The 20742-nt window shown below is 48.5% G+C and overlaps 1 protein-coding gene across 3 annotated transcripts in view; it reads left to right on the forward strand.

The window, feature by feature from the left end:
* MYSM1 (Myb like, SWIRM and MPN domains 1) overlaps positions 1 to 20742 on the forward strand; it is a 30355-nt gene that overhangs the window by 530 nt on the left and 9083 nt on the right. Inside the window, exons 2-16 of one of the 3 annotated variants that reach the window (XM_044001592.1) lie at positions 1928 to 2006; positions 2299 to 2369; positions 4361 to 4438; positions 4546 to 4569; positions 5914 to 5992; positions 7421 to 7519; positions 9660 to 10390; positions 13356 to 13486; positions 14800 to 14903; positions 15305 to 15382; positions 16765 to 16853; positions 17593 to 17647; positions 18449 to 18499; positions 19091 to 19165; positions 19577 to 19765. In XM_044001592.1, the coding sequence (XP_043857527.1) occupies positions 1928 to 2006; positions 2299 to 2369; positions 4361 to 4438; positions 4546 to 4569; positions 5914 to 5992; positions 7421 to 7519; positions 9660 to 10390; positions 13356 to 13486; positions 14800 to 14903; positions 15305 to 15382; positions 16765 to 16853; positions 17593 to 17647; positions 18449 to 18499; positions 19091 to 19165; positions 19577 to 19765 (1933 nt within the window). The remainder of the gene's footprint in view (positions 1 to 1927; positions 2007 to 2298; positions 2370 to 4360; positions 4439 to 4545; positions 4570 to 5913; positions 5993 to 7420; positions 7520 to 9659; positions 10391 to 13355; positions 13487 to 14799; positions 14904 to 15304; positions 15383 to 16764; positions 16854 to 17592; positions 17648 to 18448; positions 18500 to 19090; positions 19166 to 19576; positions 19766 to 20742) is intronic. The other 2 variants (XM_044001593.1, XM_044001594.1) reach the window with 2 other exon arrangements.

The following is a 20742-nucleotide window of genomic DNA, read 5'->3' on the forward strand; positions in this document are numbered from 1 at the left end:
CAGCAGCTGCCTTGTCATCCCACGTGACCCCCTTCTCCCCCCGGGGTGGGGGCCAGGCCTGTCCTAGGGAGTGGGGGGTAGTGTGAAGCCCAGGGAAAGGGCCGGCAGATCGGGCCCTCCTCGGGCGTCCCTGCCCGTCCCTGCTCGCTGGGTCCGGGGGGACCTCCTCTGGCCGTTGCTGAACCCCTAAGAGTCAGACTCTCCCCCTTCCCCCCAAAATGGCCTCGACTCTGGAGGTTTGCGTTCTTTCCACTGCCCCGGTGTCGGAATTCCCCGGGGGCTTTGGTCTCAGCACTAGCCCGGGAGAGCCCCTAATAAGTGCTTGTGGATGGAGCACCTACTGTGTGTCAGGTGCTTCTCTTGGTGCCGGAGTGAAACAGGCCCCGCCCCGCAGCCTTGACTTCTGTTCTGCTGGAGCTGATGGGCCATGGTGCCCTAGGGCAGGGGGTGGCACAGTGGATAGAGGGCCAGGCTTGGAGTCGGGAAGACCTGAGTTCAAACCTAGAAGACATGTGCTAGTTGTGTGATCCTGGGCAAGTCACTTCACCCTGTTTGCCTCAGTTTCCTCATTTGTAAAATGAGCTAAAGAAGGAGGTCCTTAGGTATCTTTGCCAAGAAAATCCCAAATGGGGTCACGAAGCATTGGCTGTTACTGGCACAACTGAACAAGAGCTGTGCACCTGAAGTCAGAGCAGAGTCTTAAGTATCTGAGACCCTCATTACACCCACTCCAGCTCCTAGTTACTTTACCTTCTAACCTCAGTCGCTTTGTCCTGGCCGGGGAAAAGACCTTCAAATCTCACTGGTCTGTTGAAATCCCATGTCCTGTGTCAAGTCCAGTGTGAGGAAAAGCTTGCTGGCTTACCCAGCTAACAGGGTGCTTGGGTGCCACGAGTTCAGGGAATTTACAGCTGGAAGGTGTAGACTAATATGCACCACATACACACACCCCTTTATGTGGCTGAAGTCACACAGTGGGCAACCCAGAATTAACACTCGGACTAACCTTTTCATTCTACAGAGGAAAAAATTGGTGGCAGTCAGATTAACTGATTTGCCCAGGGCCACACACAGCTCTCCTTGCTAGGAAGCCTTGCTTGACGTCCAGCTTCAGGGGGCCTCTTTTCCACTTCTCGGGGCTCTTGGTTCTGCCTCTGGGCCAAACAGAACATTCTGCTTTCACATGGCCAGCTTTCAAATGCTTAAGGACAGCTCTCACGTCCCCCTTGAGCCTCTTCTTCCCTGGGCTAACTGTCTTCACTTCCTTCATCCTTTCATGTGGCATGGACCCAAGGATCTTTGTCCTCCTTAAACTGCTTTACAGACCTGAATGTTGTACTCCAGATGTTGTCTGACCAGGGCCAAGTTCAGTGGGACTCTGCAGACATCAGGTGCTAGTGGCTTGTTTGGCTGGCACATCACACTTCTGACAGCTCTGTGTTTCATCATCATGCTTAGAGATGACTCTATTGGCAATGGGTCTGTTTTCTTGATGCCTTAAAAAAATTCAAATTGTTAGCCGTTCTGGCTGTGTGCTTATCTTCTAATATCATCATACAAGGCAACAGCAGGGAGAGCTCTAGAGACCTGGCCTGGAATCCTCATGGGCATTGGCACATTACTTTTATGAGCCAGCCTTGGTTTCCTCTCTGGGAAATGGAGATGGTTGGACTTGTGATATGCACCTCCCACGGTTGTCTTGAGAGAGAGGCCCTCTGTCAGTGTGAATAGAGTTCTTTTCGGGAGCTGCCAGCCTGTATGGATGACTGATGTCGCTGTGGGGGCTGGTCCTGCAGCCCACAGGCCAGAATGGGTGTTGTATCTCAAGCATTGAGAGGAGGCCTTCAGGCGTTGTGCAGCCCAGGAGAGGCCCCCAGCAGGCTCATTGTTTTAAGCATCTTTGTGCCCATTTTCTTATTTATTACAGAAGCCATGAAAATACAGCATCTGGTTTACAGCAAGATCACTACCTTGATTCCACCTGGAGACCTGAGCATGGCCTTATCGTAAGTGCTTTAGGAGAAGAACGTGGCATTTTCCTTTTTACAATCTGTAGATGAGAGACGCTTCCTTTCTTGAAATACCACGTTTTCTAGCTTCTCTCTTTGTTCTTGGCCATTGCAGATAACACCCTGGGAGATTTTCCTTGATTTAAAAAATATAAGAAATCATATCTCTTGATCTTGAAGAACGTCATAGTGGGGTCTTTCACTTTGCCATCACACCTTTTTATTTGATGTAGCAAATATTCTCAAAAATCAATTCGTGTAAAAAAAAATTACCTCTCTCTTTTAATAGCCTTGGACTCTGGATAATACCATCAGTGCTGAGAACAGGGCTGTCATCGAGAAAATGTTACTGGAAGAAGAGTATCCTTTCATGCTTATAAGGAAAAAACCCCTCAAGTTTGATTTTCAAAGCTACAAAAAAAAGTTTGGATTAGAAGGCCCTGAGAGGAAGTCGCCAAGGTCTCTGGCTCTCTGAGTGCTGTTCGGGGTGTTGTTGGACCCACTTTTAACCCCCCTTGAGAGAGCAGTGTTGTTTGAAAGTCTGCGATAGCTCCCAGAAGCCACGGCTCCTCTGCTTAATGTTGTTTGTTAATGCTGTGGAAACGGTAGACGAAAAGTAACAGGGCCGTGCTCAGGACACGGAGGCTGGGCCGGAGCCTTGTTCTCCAAGTGCTTGTCCAAACGCTAGTGCGGCAGAGCTTCCCGACAGCGCCTGTAATGTATTCAGGGTGTTAGAGTGAAATAACACGGAGAGGGGCGGCCTCATGCGACGTCTCAGACTTAGCACTTGGTGAAAGTGGTCCTTTGTGCCCAGCCTCTTGCTTCCTTGTCACTTACGTGAATTCATCTTTTCCTGTTTGATTTACAAACGTTCCTCCTGTAGTTAATCTTCAAGGACCCAAGTAAAGCACCAAAAAACCACAGAAGGGAAGGAAACAGAAGCTCCCAACAGTTAAATGATCTTGTAAAAGGTCGTGTGGTTCAGTGGGAAGAGCACTAGAGTGGAAGCAAGAAAACCTCGATGCAAGTTTTATCTCTGCTTCTGACCAGCTGTGTGTGGCCTTGCTCAAATCTGGATCTTGGAGACTTCATCTTTAAGATGACAGTGTTGGACTCCCAGTGGGAGCATTCTAATCTCTTAAATACCCATAGTTGTTTCTCCAATGACATCAGAGCATCTCCATCCTCTAGTGATTTTTACTTTTCCCTGTCCAAGTACAGGAATTAGCAGTCCTCATTTTACCTAGGAAAGATGATACATTTTCATTACGTTCTCTTACTCCTGGTCCCCCCCAGCCATCCCTGTGACCATTTGAAGAGTCACTGGGCCCTTGAGTTTGGGGAGGCAGAATAAGGGTATGGAATTCCATTTGGTTATTCTGACCTGCAAATGCTGTGGTCAGTTAGTTTGATAAACTTGGGAGGATCCTTAGTTGCCTAGCAGATTTTCCCCAACGTGATCAAGGAGTGGCCCAAACCATTTCTCCCTGGAGAGCAGAGATTCTTCACCTGGTATCCAGAGACTGTGGATCTCAGGTCTCTGAACTTGAATGGGCAAAAAATATTCCATCTTTAATCTCACAAACTTTTGGTTTCCCTTGTGATTCTGTGTGTTGCATGAAATTTGTTTAAAATGTTATTCTGAGGAGGGGTCCTGGGCTTGCCAGGATGTCAGAGGTACCAATGCTGTACAAAAACAGGTTAACATGGGGGCATCCAGGTGGCGCAGTGGATAAAGCACTGGCCCTAGATTCAGGAGGATCTGAGTTCAGATCCAGCCTCAGACACTTGACACTTACTAGCTGTGTGACCCTGGGGCAAGTCACTTAACCCTCATGGCCCCCAAAAAAAAAGGTTAACACCCCTTGCCTGTAGAGAAAAGAGGTTCAGATGGCTTTGATTGATGTGAGTGAAATATACTCTGGCCCTCAACCTCATGCAGCCGACTAGAACATCTCATCGAGCCAGCACTTTTGTCCTACGTGCCCTATAAAACAGAATGGGAGAGGGGGAGGTGGGGAGAATAAGGCTGCTTCGTTCTCTTTTCTTCCCAGGCATTCCACTGTAACCTAGGTCAGGCCTTACTAGGACACTCTGCATCTTTTCGTGCCATTAAAAAATTAGGCATCGGTTCCTTAGAGGTAAGAATGGGTTTGGTGATATCATTAGTGTATCATTATAGAAAAATTAGTTTAACTCATATTTTCAATCACTTAAATCCATGCAGTCTGTTGCATTTTAAACTTAATTTAAGGCGATGCTTGTTCAGTGGATAATAACATCTACTGTGCGTGTGAAAGGCATCCATTTTTGCTTCATGTATTCAGAAAGTTTCCTTAGTAACTTCACAGATATTATATGTCTAACAAATCAGTTCCAGACAGATTCTGGCTTGATCATAAGGAAAATAATAAAAAGTACATGAAAAGGTAAAAAAATAAAATAAAATAAAATTGGACAATACCTTGGGAGAATGCAGTGAGTTATAAAAAGTTAAATACAAAAACCATAATTTTCTTCTTCTTGTCTTTTACAGTCCACAAAAATCAGGAAAACTCACGTATGTACTTTTTATATTTTTAAGGCCTTTTTTGATTGTATGAGTTACTGTATCCCATTATCCTTGAAGTAATTTGTAAATCTATATGACAGAATTCTCTTGACCGAGGATTATGTAAAAATGTGAGAGATAATGAGAAAGTTGGGTTTCTTTTGGAAATATGAGAATGTGAGTGTCATTTTTTTATGATATGCATGCAGTTAATTTTAGCCAACCAATGTGATGTGCCTCTTATATACTAGTTTTTTGTTTTGTTTTGTTTTGTTTTGTTTTTTTAGTGAGGCAATTGGGGTTAAGTGACTTGCCCAGGGTCACACAGCTAGTAAGTGTTAAGTGTCTAAGGCCGGATTTGAACTCAGGTACTCCCAACTCCAGGGCGGGTGCTCTATCCACTGCACCATCTAGCTTCCCCACCTCTTATATACTAGTCATTGTAGGTCAATCAGAAAAATTGGCCTCAAAATGACATTTGCAGCTTGTAAATGATTTTATCTGATCATGGGTAAGGTGGTTTGCTAACTCTGAATAGAGCAGTTTGAGGTGCCACTCATTTGATTCTCTGGCATGTTCCATTGCTACGAATTTCCAGGATTATGTTAAGGGCTAAAATTCTAGCTAAACTGTCTAAAATATCTAATGAGTGGTCGCCAATAAATTATAAGCTTTAGCAAGAGTTAGACTTTTAAGCATTTATTAAGGAGAATAAGAATTTGGTAAAGAGAGAGAAAAAGGCCTAGATTCCTATCTATTAAAGGGAGAGCACATTTCTAGCTCCCTTCTCCGCCAGAGTCCAGAGGAAAGAGGCCCGAGACTCCGCGCCAGTCTCTTCCTTCCTCCTCCCACTAGTTCGCGTCACTTCCTGATACCAAAGACAAGACTCCTGGTCTTGCCCTCAAAGACCTTCGCTTCATGGGCAGAACTCTTCTACAGTTAGTATCCAGCAGGTGGCGTTATTCCAATCGTTACAATTACAAAAATAGTCTTTAAGCAAAAGTAATTAAGTACAGAATGACAGAATTTGGGAGTTAGAAGGAAGCTCAGCAACCATTAGGCCAGACCCAGACACAAAAAGCATCTGTTGTAACATACCTCCCTTAAGACCACCAAGAAGGGGAGCTCTAGGCCTCCCATCCCAATTTTGGACAGTTCTCTGTTAGAAAGTTTTCCAGATGTTTCCCAGAAGAACTTGCCTCCCAAGTGTCCCTGAACTTGTGTTTTCTCTGATTTGGGCCTCAGAATTTGAGTGTAACCCATAACTGCAATTTCTGGTTGTATTGAATATGGGTTGTTTGTTTGAGATTCTGTTTTCATATGTTATAATCCCTTTCCCCCTCTCTTCATTAGGATTCGGTCACCTACAAAGCCAGCCAGTCATTCAGTCAAGTGGACAGCGGGAGAAAAAGAGCTGTTCGAGCAAGGCCTGGTAAATAAGAGTCTTCTTGTCATTGCAGATAAAAGTATTCTGGAAGCTCTTTTTCCTAGACACAGACAGGTATAACAGCTGCTGGTAAAGAGATCAGGTGTTATGTATTTCCAGTTCAAACATTTTTTATAATTGCAACTTTCATGGTTTTTAAATAGATGAATGAAATAGTAAACTAGCTCTAAAATAGGCTGCCTGACATAGTAAGCCACTGAAGTGATTGTGATTGTTTTAAGCAGCTTAATCCACAAAAGAAGTTTTTTCTGGCCTCGAACAAACCTAGAGAAATAAGACTATGTGGTGCCAAGTATCAAGACAAAAAGTGAAAAAACCTCCTAGTTCTTAGGTGTTTCTTTACCTAATGCCATCCCATCTGGATCGTTAACAATATCCCGGCAATTGCCTGAAATTTTCATTTTAATTCAAGTATTTGGAATTCTGTAAGCAATCAAAATGCCTTTTTTCTGGTTGGAAACCAGAAACACCCTATTTGCATAAATGCTTCATAAAGATAATTTTAAATGTTTACAGGTAATCAATGTGGGAAAATGTGACACACCCTCCCTGTGCCCTTTGTTAAAAAAATACATACAGAGTGTATTTACTTTTAAATCCTGCTGACTGGCTAAAATAGAGTTTTTTATGCCTTTGGAAATTTGTTTATAATTATCAGAGATTGTTAAATGAAATTAATATGATTGAATCTTAAATATGAGCTTTTTAAAATAAAATTATCTTCACTACGACACCACGATAATACTTGAACGTGGATGTTATTGCATCTAGGAGCAGAGGCAGCCATTTGTCAGTATTTTAGTTGCTCACGGACTACCTGTAGACTAACCTAGAATGAGAGGCTCCAGTATAGGTAGACAGGAGTCATCAGGGGACTGGGGAATAGGCCCCAGAGGTAACCACAGCTGCCCTGGTGAAAGGCTTGTGCTTCGGGAGGAGTAGCCTCGATATTTGGTTGGTCTTAAAAGATAAGCGAGAAAAGCTGCTATCTTCAGTTACTGTCTAACTTTTGTCCTTGTGCCTGGAAGAGCTTTGTTCTGTTGACATAAGTTTATCAGTATGGGCAGGTGTACAGTTGATGGATTGTTTCTTTTTTCAAAAACCCACATATGACAGGGAATATCTTTCACTGTTGAGGGTGAAAGGGTCCTGAGGGTTTTTGAGTTTGTTTTTAAGGTTTGCAAAGTCCTTTACCTATGTTTGTGCAATAGGGGCTGCTGTTATCCCCATAATTCCAGGTCTGTGCCACTTAATTGTGCAGGGTCCTCAGTTTTCACAGGTCAGCAGTAATTATAACTTGATTAACTGTGGGCTAATTTAGGGGAACTTCTCGTTTTTTAGAAGTCATACCTATCCAGGTTATGTTTCCAAGCTAACAAAAACATTTAAAAATTGCTCTTTTTCGTATGGCAGGCCAAGTTTGGCCGGAGGTGGACCAAAATTGCAAAACTGATCGGAAGCCGCAATGTTTTACAAGTCAGGAGTTATGCAAGACAGTACTTAAAGAAGAGGGTAAGTAGGACATAAATAGTGTAGTTAATGATAAATTGTGATACTTAGCTATAAAGAAACCACCACCCATTGAATATAGTAAATAGAAAACACAAGTACTTTCAATTCAGGCTCTGAAATCTTACTCTAAAATTTCATGTTTTAAATCATTCAAAATCTACTAATGCAAATCACTGGGCAAACAGTGTTCCACATCCTCAGAGTATAGTAAGCTAGACTAGTAGATAAAGTCTAGGAAATGTCAATATTATTCCCCATGTCACAGCATTAACCCTTCAGTCAGGGTCAAGCCGTCTCTCAAACACTGGCAATGACAAGTCAACGTTTGCTCTGAAATTCTAGTAGAATGGGCTTCTGTGTTTGTATGCCCAGCACCTGCCTGGTACACCATGGGCATGAATAAATGACTTTTGAGTTTTTTGTTGAGTTGAATGATTTCCTTGACTTTGGGGGGCGGGGTTAGCATACAGTCTTGAATTAGCAAAACCAAAAACCTACCGGATTAATTACCAAAAAATGAAGATTACTCACTTCTCTGCTTCCAATTCCAACATTCTTTTATTTATTATATTTAGCCTGTGAACCTAGTTTTATTCTATGTATATATTGAGGATATCCTTTTTCAGAAATTTTTAATACACATTTTTATTAAAGTTTTGAGTTCCAAATTCTATTTCTCTTCCCCTTCCTTGAGGCAATAAGCAATCAGATATAGATGTGCAAATTATAGGTGTTCAAGTATGTAAAACATTACCATATTAGTCATTTTGTGTAAGAAAACTCAAAAGAGGAAGCAGCTAGGTGGCTCAGTGGATAAACCACTGGCCCTGGATTCAGGAGGACCTGAGTTCAAATCTGGCTTCAGACACTTGACACTTACTAGCTGTGTGACCCTGAGCAAGTCACTTAACCCTCATTGCCCCACAAAAAAAAAAAGAAAGAAAGAAAAAAGAAAACTCAAAAGATAGAGGGGGCAGCTAGGTGGCACAGTAGATAGGGAGCTGGCCCTGAATTCAGGAGGACGTTGAGTTCAGGTCCGGCTTTAGACACTTGGTATTTACTAGCTATGTGGCCCTGGCAAGTCACTTAACCCTCATTGCTCTGCCAAAAAAAAAAAAAAGAAAAGAAACAAAGTGAAAAATAGCATGGTTCAGCCTGTGTTCAATCAATATCATTTTTTTTGTTTGGAGGTGGATGGTATGCTTCATCATTAGTCCTTTGGGATTGTCATTCCAGCATTCTTTTAACTCTGTGATACTGTACATTGAGTCCACCTGAATTTGAAAATCCTGCCTTCCCACCAAGTTACCATCCTTTGGAGGCTCTGTCACAAAATAAATACTGTGAAGCATGGAGAGTGTGGTTTGCACACTGCTTAAAAACGCCTTGCGTAGTGTCCCTGTCTGTTGTGACCTCGTTGTTTGCCCGCCTGCCCTGCCCATTCCTCAGCAGCCCTCTCATGAGGCCGGTAGGATCTGAGAGGGTCGTCAGGGAGAGCACCGAGTCCCCTCTGCCCACATTGCCCATGCAGCACCCCCCGGGAGGGAAGCATTTGTTGACTGGATTTGAATTGATTGCCTGGCTTTCACTTGGAGACCTCCGGCCTGTTACTCTCTTGGAGCTTGATGGCCAGAGGCCTCCAAGGCCCCAGCCTTCATTGTAGAAACGATTGAGGCGGGCCTGGTGGGGAGGTGATAAGCACAGGGTCTGCGGCCATTGCTCCTCCACACCCAAGACCTTAAATGCTTAGAGATTCCTCTTAGTTTCCCTCTGCCTCACCCTCCCTTCAGTTCCTTCCACTGCCCCCCCCCACACACAGCCCCCAGAGCTCAAGGCCAGATTCCACACAGGAGTTTGTCCAACATCCTCATTTTACAAATAGAGAAATCGGGCCACATGCTCATTTCTTGCTGATTACAGCAAGGTCTTAGTTGATTAATAGGAATGACCAGAGCCTGAAAGAGTGAGGCAGATGGGTAAGTTTGAAATTTGAAGGGGTGTGTGTGTGTGTGTGTGTGTGTGTGAGAGCGCACATGTACATGTGTGTAAGTGAGGTGTTACTAGTGTTATCTGTTTTGTGCCTCTTAAGTTGTAAATTTTCTTGTTCCTTTTTTTTTTCCCTGTTTTTTAAATTGGTAAGACCAAAGCCGATGGTCTGGGCAAAGGTGGGCCCAGGCAGAAGAGCAGTGGTCGTCCTCAGGCCCCAGATGGCTTCCAAGGGCGTGCTGACCCTAGCCTGAATGCTGTAAAAATTGAAGCATTATCTGATGATGAAGAGGTGGACATCACTGATGAATCAGATGAATTCCCTCATATCCCCCTAAGGAATCCCAACGATGTTCTTTTATTCGATGTTCCCAATAATACAGACCATAAAACGGACCCCCAAGGGTTTGTTCCCCCTGAGGGACAAGATTGTGCTGTTTCTGCAGCTCCCAGGAAGGACCTTCACAGCCCCTCACAAGGGCAGAGGGAAGCGTTCTCTGCCTCGGGAAGTGCTTCCTGGCCGCAGAAGTCCAGCAGCAACGGTAGGAGATGTGATCAGACGTCCGATCACACGTCTAGTCCCAGCAGCGACAGTGCAGGAGGAAGTGCTGAGGTGGGGGATGGGGAGCCCGGAGCCACCTCGGAGCCTGGCCAAGGGCCGAAGGACGTTCTCAATGGTGAGGTCCTCTCCCACCCCTCCTGCCACGTGGAAGAGGAGAGCCCGGGGGGCGGGGAGCCGCTCAGAGCGCCCGAGCAGGAGGTGGAGGTCAACAGAGACACCATTCAGGAGGAGGAGAAGCAGGCCGTCCCCGAGTTCTTTGAGGGCCGCCAGGCCAAGACACCAGAACGCTACCTGAAGATTAGGAATTACATTTTGGATCAGTGGTAAGAAGCACAAGCCCGTCTGGGTGCGGTTGTGAGTGTCCTTAGGAGCGTGTCAGCAGCACGTGATGCTCCGCATTCCCATTTACTGCTGCTTTTCCTGAAGCTCCATCCATTGGGCCTGCTCTTGGCCCAGCATCAGCCTCTGTTTGTTGGGGGGAAGGGGGGATTGTGGGGAGTCGGGGGGGATAAAAATAGGTAGACCCTTTTTCCAGGAAGCTACTTAATAGAACAGCATGTATCTGTCACCTTTTTTCCTCCTTCCAAGGATCCAAGGAAGAGATGCTCAGGCTCAGGGAAGGCTTTATGAAGATCATGGCCTTGGGCTGGGCTTTGAAGGGTGGAGAGAATTTTTAAAAGGCAAAAACGGCCAGGAGAAGGTTTTCAAGGTGGAGAGAATATCTCAAGCAAAGGTGCGGAGGTAGAAAAATATGAGACTTGTTGGAAATGAGTTCTTGAGGACTCGGTTTGTCTGGGACAAAGATGAGGGGGACAAACTGAGAGGGAATTTCTGGTGTTTTCCCAGTTGGCAATAGGGAGCCAGGGAAGAGTGGTGAGCGAGCTGACTAGGGGGACAACACACGTCTGGAGAGCTTCTAGGGACACTACCTGCCCATTGAGCAGATGGGGAGTTAGGGCTCACAAAGCTCCTAGGAGGGTGAGGCCAGATTAGGGCTTGGTCTCCCTGACCCTGAGTCCAGCATCAGCCACTAGTCACTAACAAGGAAGAGAGGAGGAGGCAGGACCGATCCCTGTGACCCCATCCAGTCACAGCCAGCGAGCCCTCAGCCCTTCCTCTGCCCCAGGCCCTGTGCCCCTTCTAAGGGTAGAGACCCCCTGAGCACAGATGGGTCTCAGATGCGTAAGGATAACAGGAAGGGGGGGCCAGGTGCCGTGTGGGCCTGTCACCCCTGAGCTCGAGGAGAATGCTTCTGGCAGCAGCGTGGGGGCTGGGCAGGGGTGGGAGGAACCATCAGAAGAACTGAGGTAAGGGGATGAGGGCCCCTCTGGGAGGGGGCGGTGAGGAGCAGAGGAGGTCTCGGCCGGGTTCTCGGGAACTCTGGAGAGTTCTGCTTGGCAAGCAGCCCCCTGCTGGGGCAGTGGGGGTGCAGAAGAGCCTGTGGATGTGGGGTATGGGGCAGCTTCCTAGTCTAGGGCAGGTGGCGACCGTTGGGGCAGCGGGAGGGAAGAAGAGCGAACTCTGCACGTGGTGTAACAAGGCCTCAGGAGGATTTGTACAGGGGCTGGGGACCTTGGGCCATCACTGTCAGGCAGCAGGCAGGGATCGATGGCCACTGTGTACCAGGAGAGATTCTTGGCACTTCTGTGAACCCCCTTTCTGCCATCTGTCAGATGGGCCTGCTTGGGCTCCCCTCGGCTTATGGGTTTGGCGCACTCTGCGTGTCGGGCGGCGAGGCTCCCTGGGCTGGGTCTCGGTGACGCGACGCCTGAGCTCACAGAGGGCGCCTGTGAGGCACGCGGAGGTCCCATTCTGCAGATGAGGAGAATGAGGCTTAGAGCGAGAACGAGATGGGCCCTCCTCCTGGCCTGGCACCAGAGCCCTTGGGCTCCGTGTGTTGGCACCCTTGCTGGAGGGTTATCCGTGACAGGTGGGTGGCCAGGCTCCTTCAGATTCCTCAGCTTCCTCTTGCCCGCGGGCCTGCTGGGTCAGGCTGTGTGGAGGGCCTGGCGGTGACCTTCTTCACCCCCCACCCCACCACCCCGGCCCGGAAGCGGCGGCTTTTCCGTGTTATGCCTGTTTTTGAGACCTCGCCAAAGGAAGCGTCTCGGGTGAAGGAAGACCACAGTGATCCTTTCCTCTCCTTTTTGGGCCCCATCAGCTAAATGGTCCTGGCCAGTGTTAGTCCTTGTGGACACCCCTCCCTGCCAGGCTGATCTCAGCAGAACAGGGCAGGGGGAACGTCTTTGAGAAGGATGCGGGGGGGGGGGGGGCATCTTAGGAGAGAGATGGGAGGCTTCAGCCACCAAAACATTCTCTTGGAAAGGCCACACAGACTCCATTTGGCACCATGAGTTCTGGGCTCAGAGTCAGGGAGACTTGCATCCCAATGTGGGTAGCTCACATGGCCCTTCTCAGCCTCAGTTTCTTCATCTCTGAGATGGGTTCATAGGGCCCAGAGCACCTACAATGGTGTCTGTCACGTGTGAAAAGTGCCATGTAAATGGCACTTGTTATCACGATTGTTGGCAACAGCTGCCTGCCTTGTGTGGAGGACATCACGCGAGCCACATTGTTTTCTTGTGATAGCATAGGGGACATTCTCAGTGACCAGTACAGTTTGGAAAGAAGCTCCTAGACTTTGGGAATAGTCTGAACAAAGGACCGCGAGGTAGAGGAGGGCACCAGAGGGTGGGGATTGAGCCCCAGTCCTTCATTTTACGGAGAAGGAAAAGGTTATTGGCCCAAGATCATATTGGTAGTAAGCAGCCTAGGTAAGATTCACACTCAGGGCTTGTGACCCCAGAACCAACCCTCTTTCCATTATAGAACATGGCCTCCATTTTTAACTTTAAAACTCACTCTGCATCAGAACAAGAGCAGATATTCCCCAATAATCAACTACAAATGTATTAAAAAATAATGTGAAACATTTAAAATTAAGTTATCCAAGCTTATTTCTGTAAAACAACAGATCTGCATTTGCATATGTTTATAATTTCCTGCCCCTTTGTAACTAAAATCTGGTGAATTTCATGTTGGAGGAAAAATGATGCTTTTGTGCCTTGTCATTTACTTTATAACTTTTCAAATGAATCAATGTGGTTTAACTATCACAGAAATCTTTCCCTCTGGGACCTTTCTTTGCAAGGATAGCTTCATTTGAGAAAGTTATATAAAAGCATTGGAAAGTTTTACAGTACAGTGGGAGAGAAAATGTTAAGAAATAACATATTAAAATGTTTTTGTAGAAATGAAATTTTTATTTTTATTTTTCCAAAATATTAGGGAAAAATGCAAACCGAAATATTTGAATAAGACCTCAGTGCGTCCAGGCCTGAAGAACTGTGGTGATGTTAACTGTATTGGACGGATACACACGTACCTGGAGTTAATAGGAGCGATCAATTTTGGATGTGGTAAAAGAAAAAAAAAAAAGAAAAATTATTTACCTTTTTATCCTTGCAGCACATGCTAATGCCTTTGATCACTTCAAAAGAGACATTTTCTTGAAAAGTTAGCTAAAATGGGCAGCTGGGTGGCACAGTGTGTAAAGCACCAGGCCTGGATTCAGGAGGACCTGAGTTCAAATCCGGCCTCAGACACTTGACACTTACTAGCCGCGTGACCCTGGGCAAGTCACTTAACCCTCATTGCCCCACCAAAAAAAAAAATAAGAAAAGAAAAGTTAGCTAAAAAAAAAACCCTTTCTTTTGATTGGCTTCTTAACATTTTCTTCTTGACCTGCCTTTGAAAACTTGTCATAGAAGACTAATCTAGCCCTGTGTTTCTTAGTGCCGTTCTTTAAAAATCAGATAAAGGAAAAGGAATTTAAAGCAAAGTCCCCATAGTAGTCAGAGTAACCTACAAAATGCCGGTGATATGTTAATACCCCAAACACCTTCCTAGAAACCAGAACCCCTTTTAAAAACTGCGTGAATAGTAGTGACCAAAGCAACAAATACCCCAGGAAACAGTGGTTGCTCAGCTTTCCTTTAAAAGAACAAAACTCCAACCTTTTTTCCAAGAAGGTTCCTCCCCACCTCACAATGCCCAGTTGTGGGGGTCTTAAGACTGCATTTATAGCTTTAATTGAGTTACATTATGCATTACATTATGTAATTGGCAATTAGGAAATCATTAGACCAAACGTCCCCAGAAAAGAAGCCTTTAAAAACAGAAGGGACGGTCCCTGGTGCAGACCATGGATCCAACAAAGCAGTGAATTTCTAGGAGGGTTTTTGGGCAGGGCCCCTCGCACGCTGCACTCGACTCCTTCTCCTTGGCAACCCCACCCCCCAAATTAAGCTGAAGCCTGATAACTGCTAATATAACCACACTTGTGAAGTGCGTGGCCATGCTTGCTTAGCTCTCAGATTGGAAGCACCCTGAGCGTATGTATTTTGTTAGTACTGGAAACACTTTCATTGCTGCATGAGGACTGCCAAGCATCACGTGGGCCCCACAGCTCCATCTAAAGGGTGCCCTGCTGCCCACCAAAGTCTCCAGCACTGATGGCACACCAAGCCATGGAGGGAGGGGCTCAGTGTGGCCCCTCAGGAATGGCTTGGGAAAAGGACTGGGCTTTGGGCACTTCAGAGCTGGGACCACAGGCAGGGTTGTCCCCCTTCTAGTGCCCCATTCTTTTTCCTGTCTACTGAGTGCCAATCAGTCTCCTCTAAAATTGTTTCATAAAACAAGAAAAGTCAACCTTGTGTCTGGTTTCCAACAGAGCAGGCCGTGTATAACAGACCGCAGCCCGCTGACAGGACACGAGCCAGAGAAGGGAGAGATGCAGAAGAAGCCTACCAGCTAGCGCAGCGGCTGCAGTCAATGGTAAGCCACCCGCAAGGGGCTACCTCTCCATCTCCCTCCGTCCTTCCCACTTTTCCCATCTGTCTCTGTCTCTGCATCATTGAGGGTTTTTATTCAGTGTTTATCATGCAGTGACTTGGCAAGTTGTGATGTCTATTATTTTAACTGACGGTCCTCTCAGCCTTCCATTTGTCTAGCTTCTGCTCAATGCTGCTTTCTGTATAATTTTGCTAAAGCCAAAAAACAAAAACCCAGACTCCTCTTGCCAGAGTGCTATGAAACCGATTCTTCTTCATTTCAACAGCGGTGCTAGGATTCTGCTAGAACTTTGACTGGCGGGATCATTTTAAACTCTATTTCTGTCAGTGGTTTGGTTTGAATAGATTGACAGCGCTTGATTTACTTCAGTCTCCTCATTACAGCGCACACGCAGGCGACGAGTACGAGACCCGTGGGGGAACTGGTGTGATGCCAAGGACCTGGAAGGACAGACGTTTGAGGTAGGCCTGGCTAGGCCCAAACCAGCCTCCTTCCCCCTCCCTCAAAGTCCCGTGTCCTCCTCTGAACTAGATGGGGCTGGTGGGTGTGAACCAGAGATGGGGCTAAGGACAGCAGCCCAATGTTTGGGGAGGCCCACGGGGGCCTCGTCCTCCAGACCACACAGGGCCCTCTCTGAGAGGAAGAGACATCCCTCAGCCGCCAGCCCAGCGTTGGCTCTGCCTTGCCTCCGCCCCTTTCACTTCTGCCCAGCATTGGCTCTCCTGCTGCCCCTCACTGCTCACCCCCTAGCGTGAGGCCCCAGGGTCAGGTATGTCCTGCCCACAGGGAACCCTGCTTCTGTCACTGGGCATGAGGATGCAGGCCAAGGTGCCCGCTTTGATCCTGACTTCTTAGACACTGGCTCGTGTGTTCTGAGGAGGCCCATCAGGATGTCCCAGCATGGTGGTCATTGACAGTTTGTCTTCTGTCTCGAAGGGATTCCTGTAAGCTCAGCACTGACCATGTGTCGCCTAGCTCAGTGAGCTGAAAGGAAGCATCAGGCGGAATCTCCTTGTCCTGGGCCCAGAATGGCCTCTCTTCTCCCCTCTCCTTCCAGCCTTTCCTGAGCCCTGTCACCAGTGCAAATGCCCACCTGCCCTGCCCCCCAATCAGCTTTGTACCTGGTGTCTCTGTTGTTAACTGTATAGATGTGTGCACGCATGCGCACGTGTGGGTGTGTCCTAGTCTCCCCAGTGAGGGTGTCACTGTCTTGTGAGCAGCTTTTGTTCCATTCTTTGTGTCGAATCCTCAACACTGAGCATACTGTAGGTGCTAAATAAATGCTTGGGCCTGGTTGTCATTTCAGTCCTTTGCCCATGGCCATGGATGTTACTGAAGCCCGGGCCTTTGGTTCTTTTTCTTGAGGTGGTCACTCCCTGACCCTCAGTGCTTTTCAGATTCCCAGTGGTCCTTTCAAGACGGGGGAGCAGGGTTATGGAAACCAGGGTCCATGTAGGTGTCACACTTGTGTCCTTGGCCTCACTAGTACTGTGGCGTGAGCCCCACCAGGAGACATGTGAGTAAACTGTCTGCTTGTGGAGGCTGTCCCTGTGCTGGCCTGAATGGAAGCCGAAGGACCTTTTGCTTGGTTTTGTAACAGTAAGGGACAGAGACATGACTGCCAGAGTCACCCGGATGTTGTACCCTGGTGTCCAGCGTCCCCTGTTCTCCCTCTGCTGGGCCAGGCTCCCTGTCTGGACATTCAGCTTGGGTGGGAGTGGGTCAGTTCTTGACCACTCAGGCTGTCTCCCGTCACTGGGGGAGGCGCGGCTTCAGAGACTTTCAGCTTTGTTGCCTCGTCCTTGCCTGGGCACCATTTGATCAAGTGGTCTTTTGTTTCCAGCACCTCTCGGCTGAAGAGTTAGCCAGGAGGAGGGAAGATGAAAAAAGCAAACCCACAAAATCTCCCAAAGCTCCCAAGCACCCCAAAAGGTAATCCCTTGGCTGTTTGAAAAGAGTGATTGGGCGGGGGGCAGCTAGGTGGCGCAGTGGATAAAGCACTGACCCTGGATTCAGGAGGACCTGAGTTCAAATCCAGCCTCAGACACTTGATACTTACTAGCTGTGTGACCCTGGGCAAGTCACTTAACCCTCATTGCCCCACCAAAAAAAAAAAAAGTCATTTGGTATAAATGGTGGAGAGAATGATAATGTCCCCAAGAGTGAGCAGGTCACATAAACTTCCATGTTTGGTGTTTGGTAAGGTCTTTGTGGGGGGGGGGGGGTGTCCTCCACGCAGGCCAGTGGCCAACATCAGTGCTGGCCCTCAACTGGCCTGGACGCCTGGGCCAGGGTCCTTCCTGTCGCATGCCACCTTCCCCACTTGCACTGTAGCATCTTTGGACTTGGGCCTCGATGGGTCCGTTTTGGCAGAGAGCGCATGGCACCTCCTCTCCTTGGCCCTGGGAGAGAAGGAAGTCTCTTGGGGGAGGGTACCCCCTGCCCCAGCTCGGCCTCAGCCCATGCACACTCTCTGCTCTGGGGTCAGACGTTCGGGCTCTGCCTCGCAGTGGGGTCTTCACGCCATGCCCGGGCCCTGCCCTCGTTCTTCCCACGTGCCCCTGACCATGATGTGGAGGCCCTTGTGGTGATTTAAAACCACTTAGTGGGGTGGCCACCCTGGCCTTGTGTCCTCTTAGCTGTAGTAAAGGCTCAACGCTTCCTTTTGCAGCTCCTTTGACCCCTTCCAGCTGATTCCCTGCAGTCTCTTCAGTGAAGCAAAGCAGGTACTCGTTGTCCCTCAGCTTGTGACTGGGGGGGACCCTAAGCGGGCGAGTCGCCGCATGCTCAGCCCCACTCTGGGCTTTTTAGGGCATAAGGACATTTGAGTTGTGTCCTGCCTTTGTGGGGCTCACATCACGTGTCTGAGCAGGCCGCCAGGGGCCCTTCTGCACATCATGGCTTTACGTGCAGTCACTAAAATACATAGGATTACAGAGGAGCCAAAGGTCAGTGACAACAAAGTTGTGATGATTTCCCATCCAAATCCATGGATCTCTTGATGCTCCATGAGCCACGGGCCGAGATCCCTGCCAGCCCACCTAAAGGGCGATCCTCAGCTGGACCGAGAACAGGCCATGACCTTGTCCCTGGGCCCCTCCCTGTGCCGTCATACCTGGGCCACTCTGGTCCATAGCCTCCCACACGCCTCCCCAGGGACCTGACCAGGCTCCCAGGCCCCTCACTCAGTGGGGAGTTGCCCACATCTGTGGTGATGTTTCTGCCCTCACCCTTGGTATACCCCACTGCAGCCCCTCCCGGGCATGCATCACCCCAACAGCCTTCAGGGCCCCCACCCAGCCCTGCCTTGTGGCTCTCCGAGGTCCTCGGGAGATGCAGGGCAGCAAGCAGACTATCAGCACAGTCGGTGCATGTAAGCAAGCTTAGAGGGGCTGTGGCCCGGGTGGGGCGGGCCAGCCAATGCAGGGGACCAAAGCCCAAGCTGAGCACAGCCAGGCTGGGTCGGGGAGCCAGGTGTAGGCCACCCCCTGCCTCTGTCTTTACACTGTTTTTCCCTTATGTTTCAGGAACCATTTCAGGTGCAAGTAGCTTCAGAAGCACTTTTAATAATGGATTTGGTAAGGATGCAAAGCCTTCTGGGTAGTCTGATTTGTACTCTCCTGTATTTGTGTTGCAGGCATAAGGGACAGTTGGAAGACGTGTATTTTGGAACTTAACTATCCTTTACAAAGAATCTAAAAATAAGATTTTTCTTTTGGAGAAAAGCCAAACAGTTGCATGTTCCCATATTTTAGAGAATAAATTAATGTGAGTTTTTGCAGACTGTTTATCACCATTGTTATCCTATTAAGTTTCATTTATTTCCGCACATCCCTTGTCTGCTGCCTTGAGAATAACTGCAACAAAACCCAGCCCTGTAATTTGGGAGTTTCTTGTCTCCAAAGCATCATGGGGATTGCTCTGCTCGGGGGTTTATCTGTCCTGCAGCTCACAGTAGTCTAACTCCACCTCTGCCTCCGGTCCTTTGAGGGGTGAGACCAGTGGCGGCAGGCAGCCCTGTTTTAGAAGGGGAACTATGGAGGCCCCATCCTCCCAGGCAGCCCCTGGCCTTCCCTCAGGCCTCGCTGCCTCTCCCAGCATGTGCCCTCCCCTCTCAGGCTCTCCTAGGGGTGCCTTGTCTTGTCTAAATGTGTTCTTGTTCCTTGCAGCATGCTCATGTTTCCGTGGCAGAAGTGATTGGTCTCTTAGGAGGAAGATACTTAGAAGCTGAGAAGGTGGTGGAGGTGAGTTACGTTTTCATCCTCTCCCTTCTTTCCATGACGTTCAGGGACCAGTGAGGCAGAGGACAAGCCCCTATTACAGACAGACTCTCCCATCGGCGGGGGATGCAGGCCCTGGCTCCCTGATTCAGAAGTGGATATATCCTGTTGAGAGTGAATGAAGGTGTCTCACACCTGGGCATGTGAGACCCCCAGTGGGATATGGGGAAGCCCTCGGAGGATGGGGCAGGTTTTTGGAACGCAGAGCATCCATGGGCCTGAGAAGTCAGCTCCAGGGCCTCATGGCCTGCCTGCCTCATTGGGAGTGCATCCCGTGAGCGCCCCACAGCCGCCTTATCAGAGAAAAGCATGTGAAGCCACGGACCGAAAGGGGCTTAATATTCCAGTGGGATCTCAGAGGATTGTCCTTAACAGGTGTGTGCCGCCGAGCCCTGTAACAGTCTGAGCACAGGGCTGCAGTGCGAGATGGACCCCGTGTCCCAAACCCAGGCATCCGAGACCCTGGCCAACAGAGGGTACAAGGTGATTGGCTGGTACCACTCACATCCTGCCTTTGACCCCAACCCATCGCTTCGGGATATTGACACGCAGGCCAAATACCAGGTAGGTGCATGTTGGAGGGCAGGGGGTGGAGTGTGAGAATGAGTCAGGAAACACTGCTGAAATGCCTACTGTGTGCTGGGCACTGTGCTAAGCCCAGGAGGGAGACAGAAAGAAAGGCAAATGACCACTCCTGCCCTCAAGGAACTCACAGTCTAATGGGAGAAAGGACACACAAAAAGAGGCTGAACCGTGGAGGGGGCGGGGCATGATGGAGTCCAGAGTAGAGCAGCATGACAGGAGATGAAGCGTTTTAGTGCTGGGCACCTTCCCTTTAATGGAGCATCTGAGGTCAGCGGGAAGAGTGTACGATCTCACTAGTGTAGTCACTTGGAGTGAGGAAACACCCCCTGGTGGCAGACTGGCAGCTGGCCCTGGTTACCCACTTAGTATAGAGCAGAATCACAGCTTGCATCCTGGTCTCCCTGGCCCCTCAGGCTGAGCCTCTGCCCACAAGGCCTTGCTGCCTCTCCGATGGACCTCGTTATTTATGTATTTTAAGTTTAAGCTCTGCAGCTTATGTTCAGCCCCATCCAGTGAACCCTTCCAGACTCCTCCTCTCCTCTCTGCCCTCTGTCCCTAGACCCCCTGCCCCCAGCAGCTCTCCACTTCCAGATTACCAGCCCACTCCCGTCCCCTTAACTCTAAGCTAGGCAGTGCAGTGGATAGAGCACTGGCTCTGGAGTCAAGAGGACCTGAGTTTAAATCTCACCTCAGACACTTACTAGCTGTGTGATTCTGGGCAAATCACTTAACCCCGGTTGCCTTAAACATCTGGGGCCACCTCCAGTTGTCCTGATGTATGCCTTGCCATTGGACCCAGATGGCTGTGGAGGAGAGAGTGAGGCTGGTGACCTTACCCGGCCCTCCCTCCCTTAAATCCAATTCACTGCAAGTCATGACGTCTGTCATGGTCGTCTTCAAGAATGAAGGGCAAACAACAACAGAGGGTGAAGGAAGGAAGGCACAGGTCAAAGGAC

This window comes from Dromiciops gliroides, chromosome 4 (genome assembly GCF_019393635.1).
Source record: "Dromiciops gliroides isolate mDroGli1 chromosome 4, mDroGli1.pri, whole genome shotgun sequence".
Lineage (NCBI taxonomy): Eukaryota > Metazoa > Chordata > Mammalia > Microbiotheria > Microbiotheriidae > Dromiciops > Dromiciops gliroides.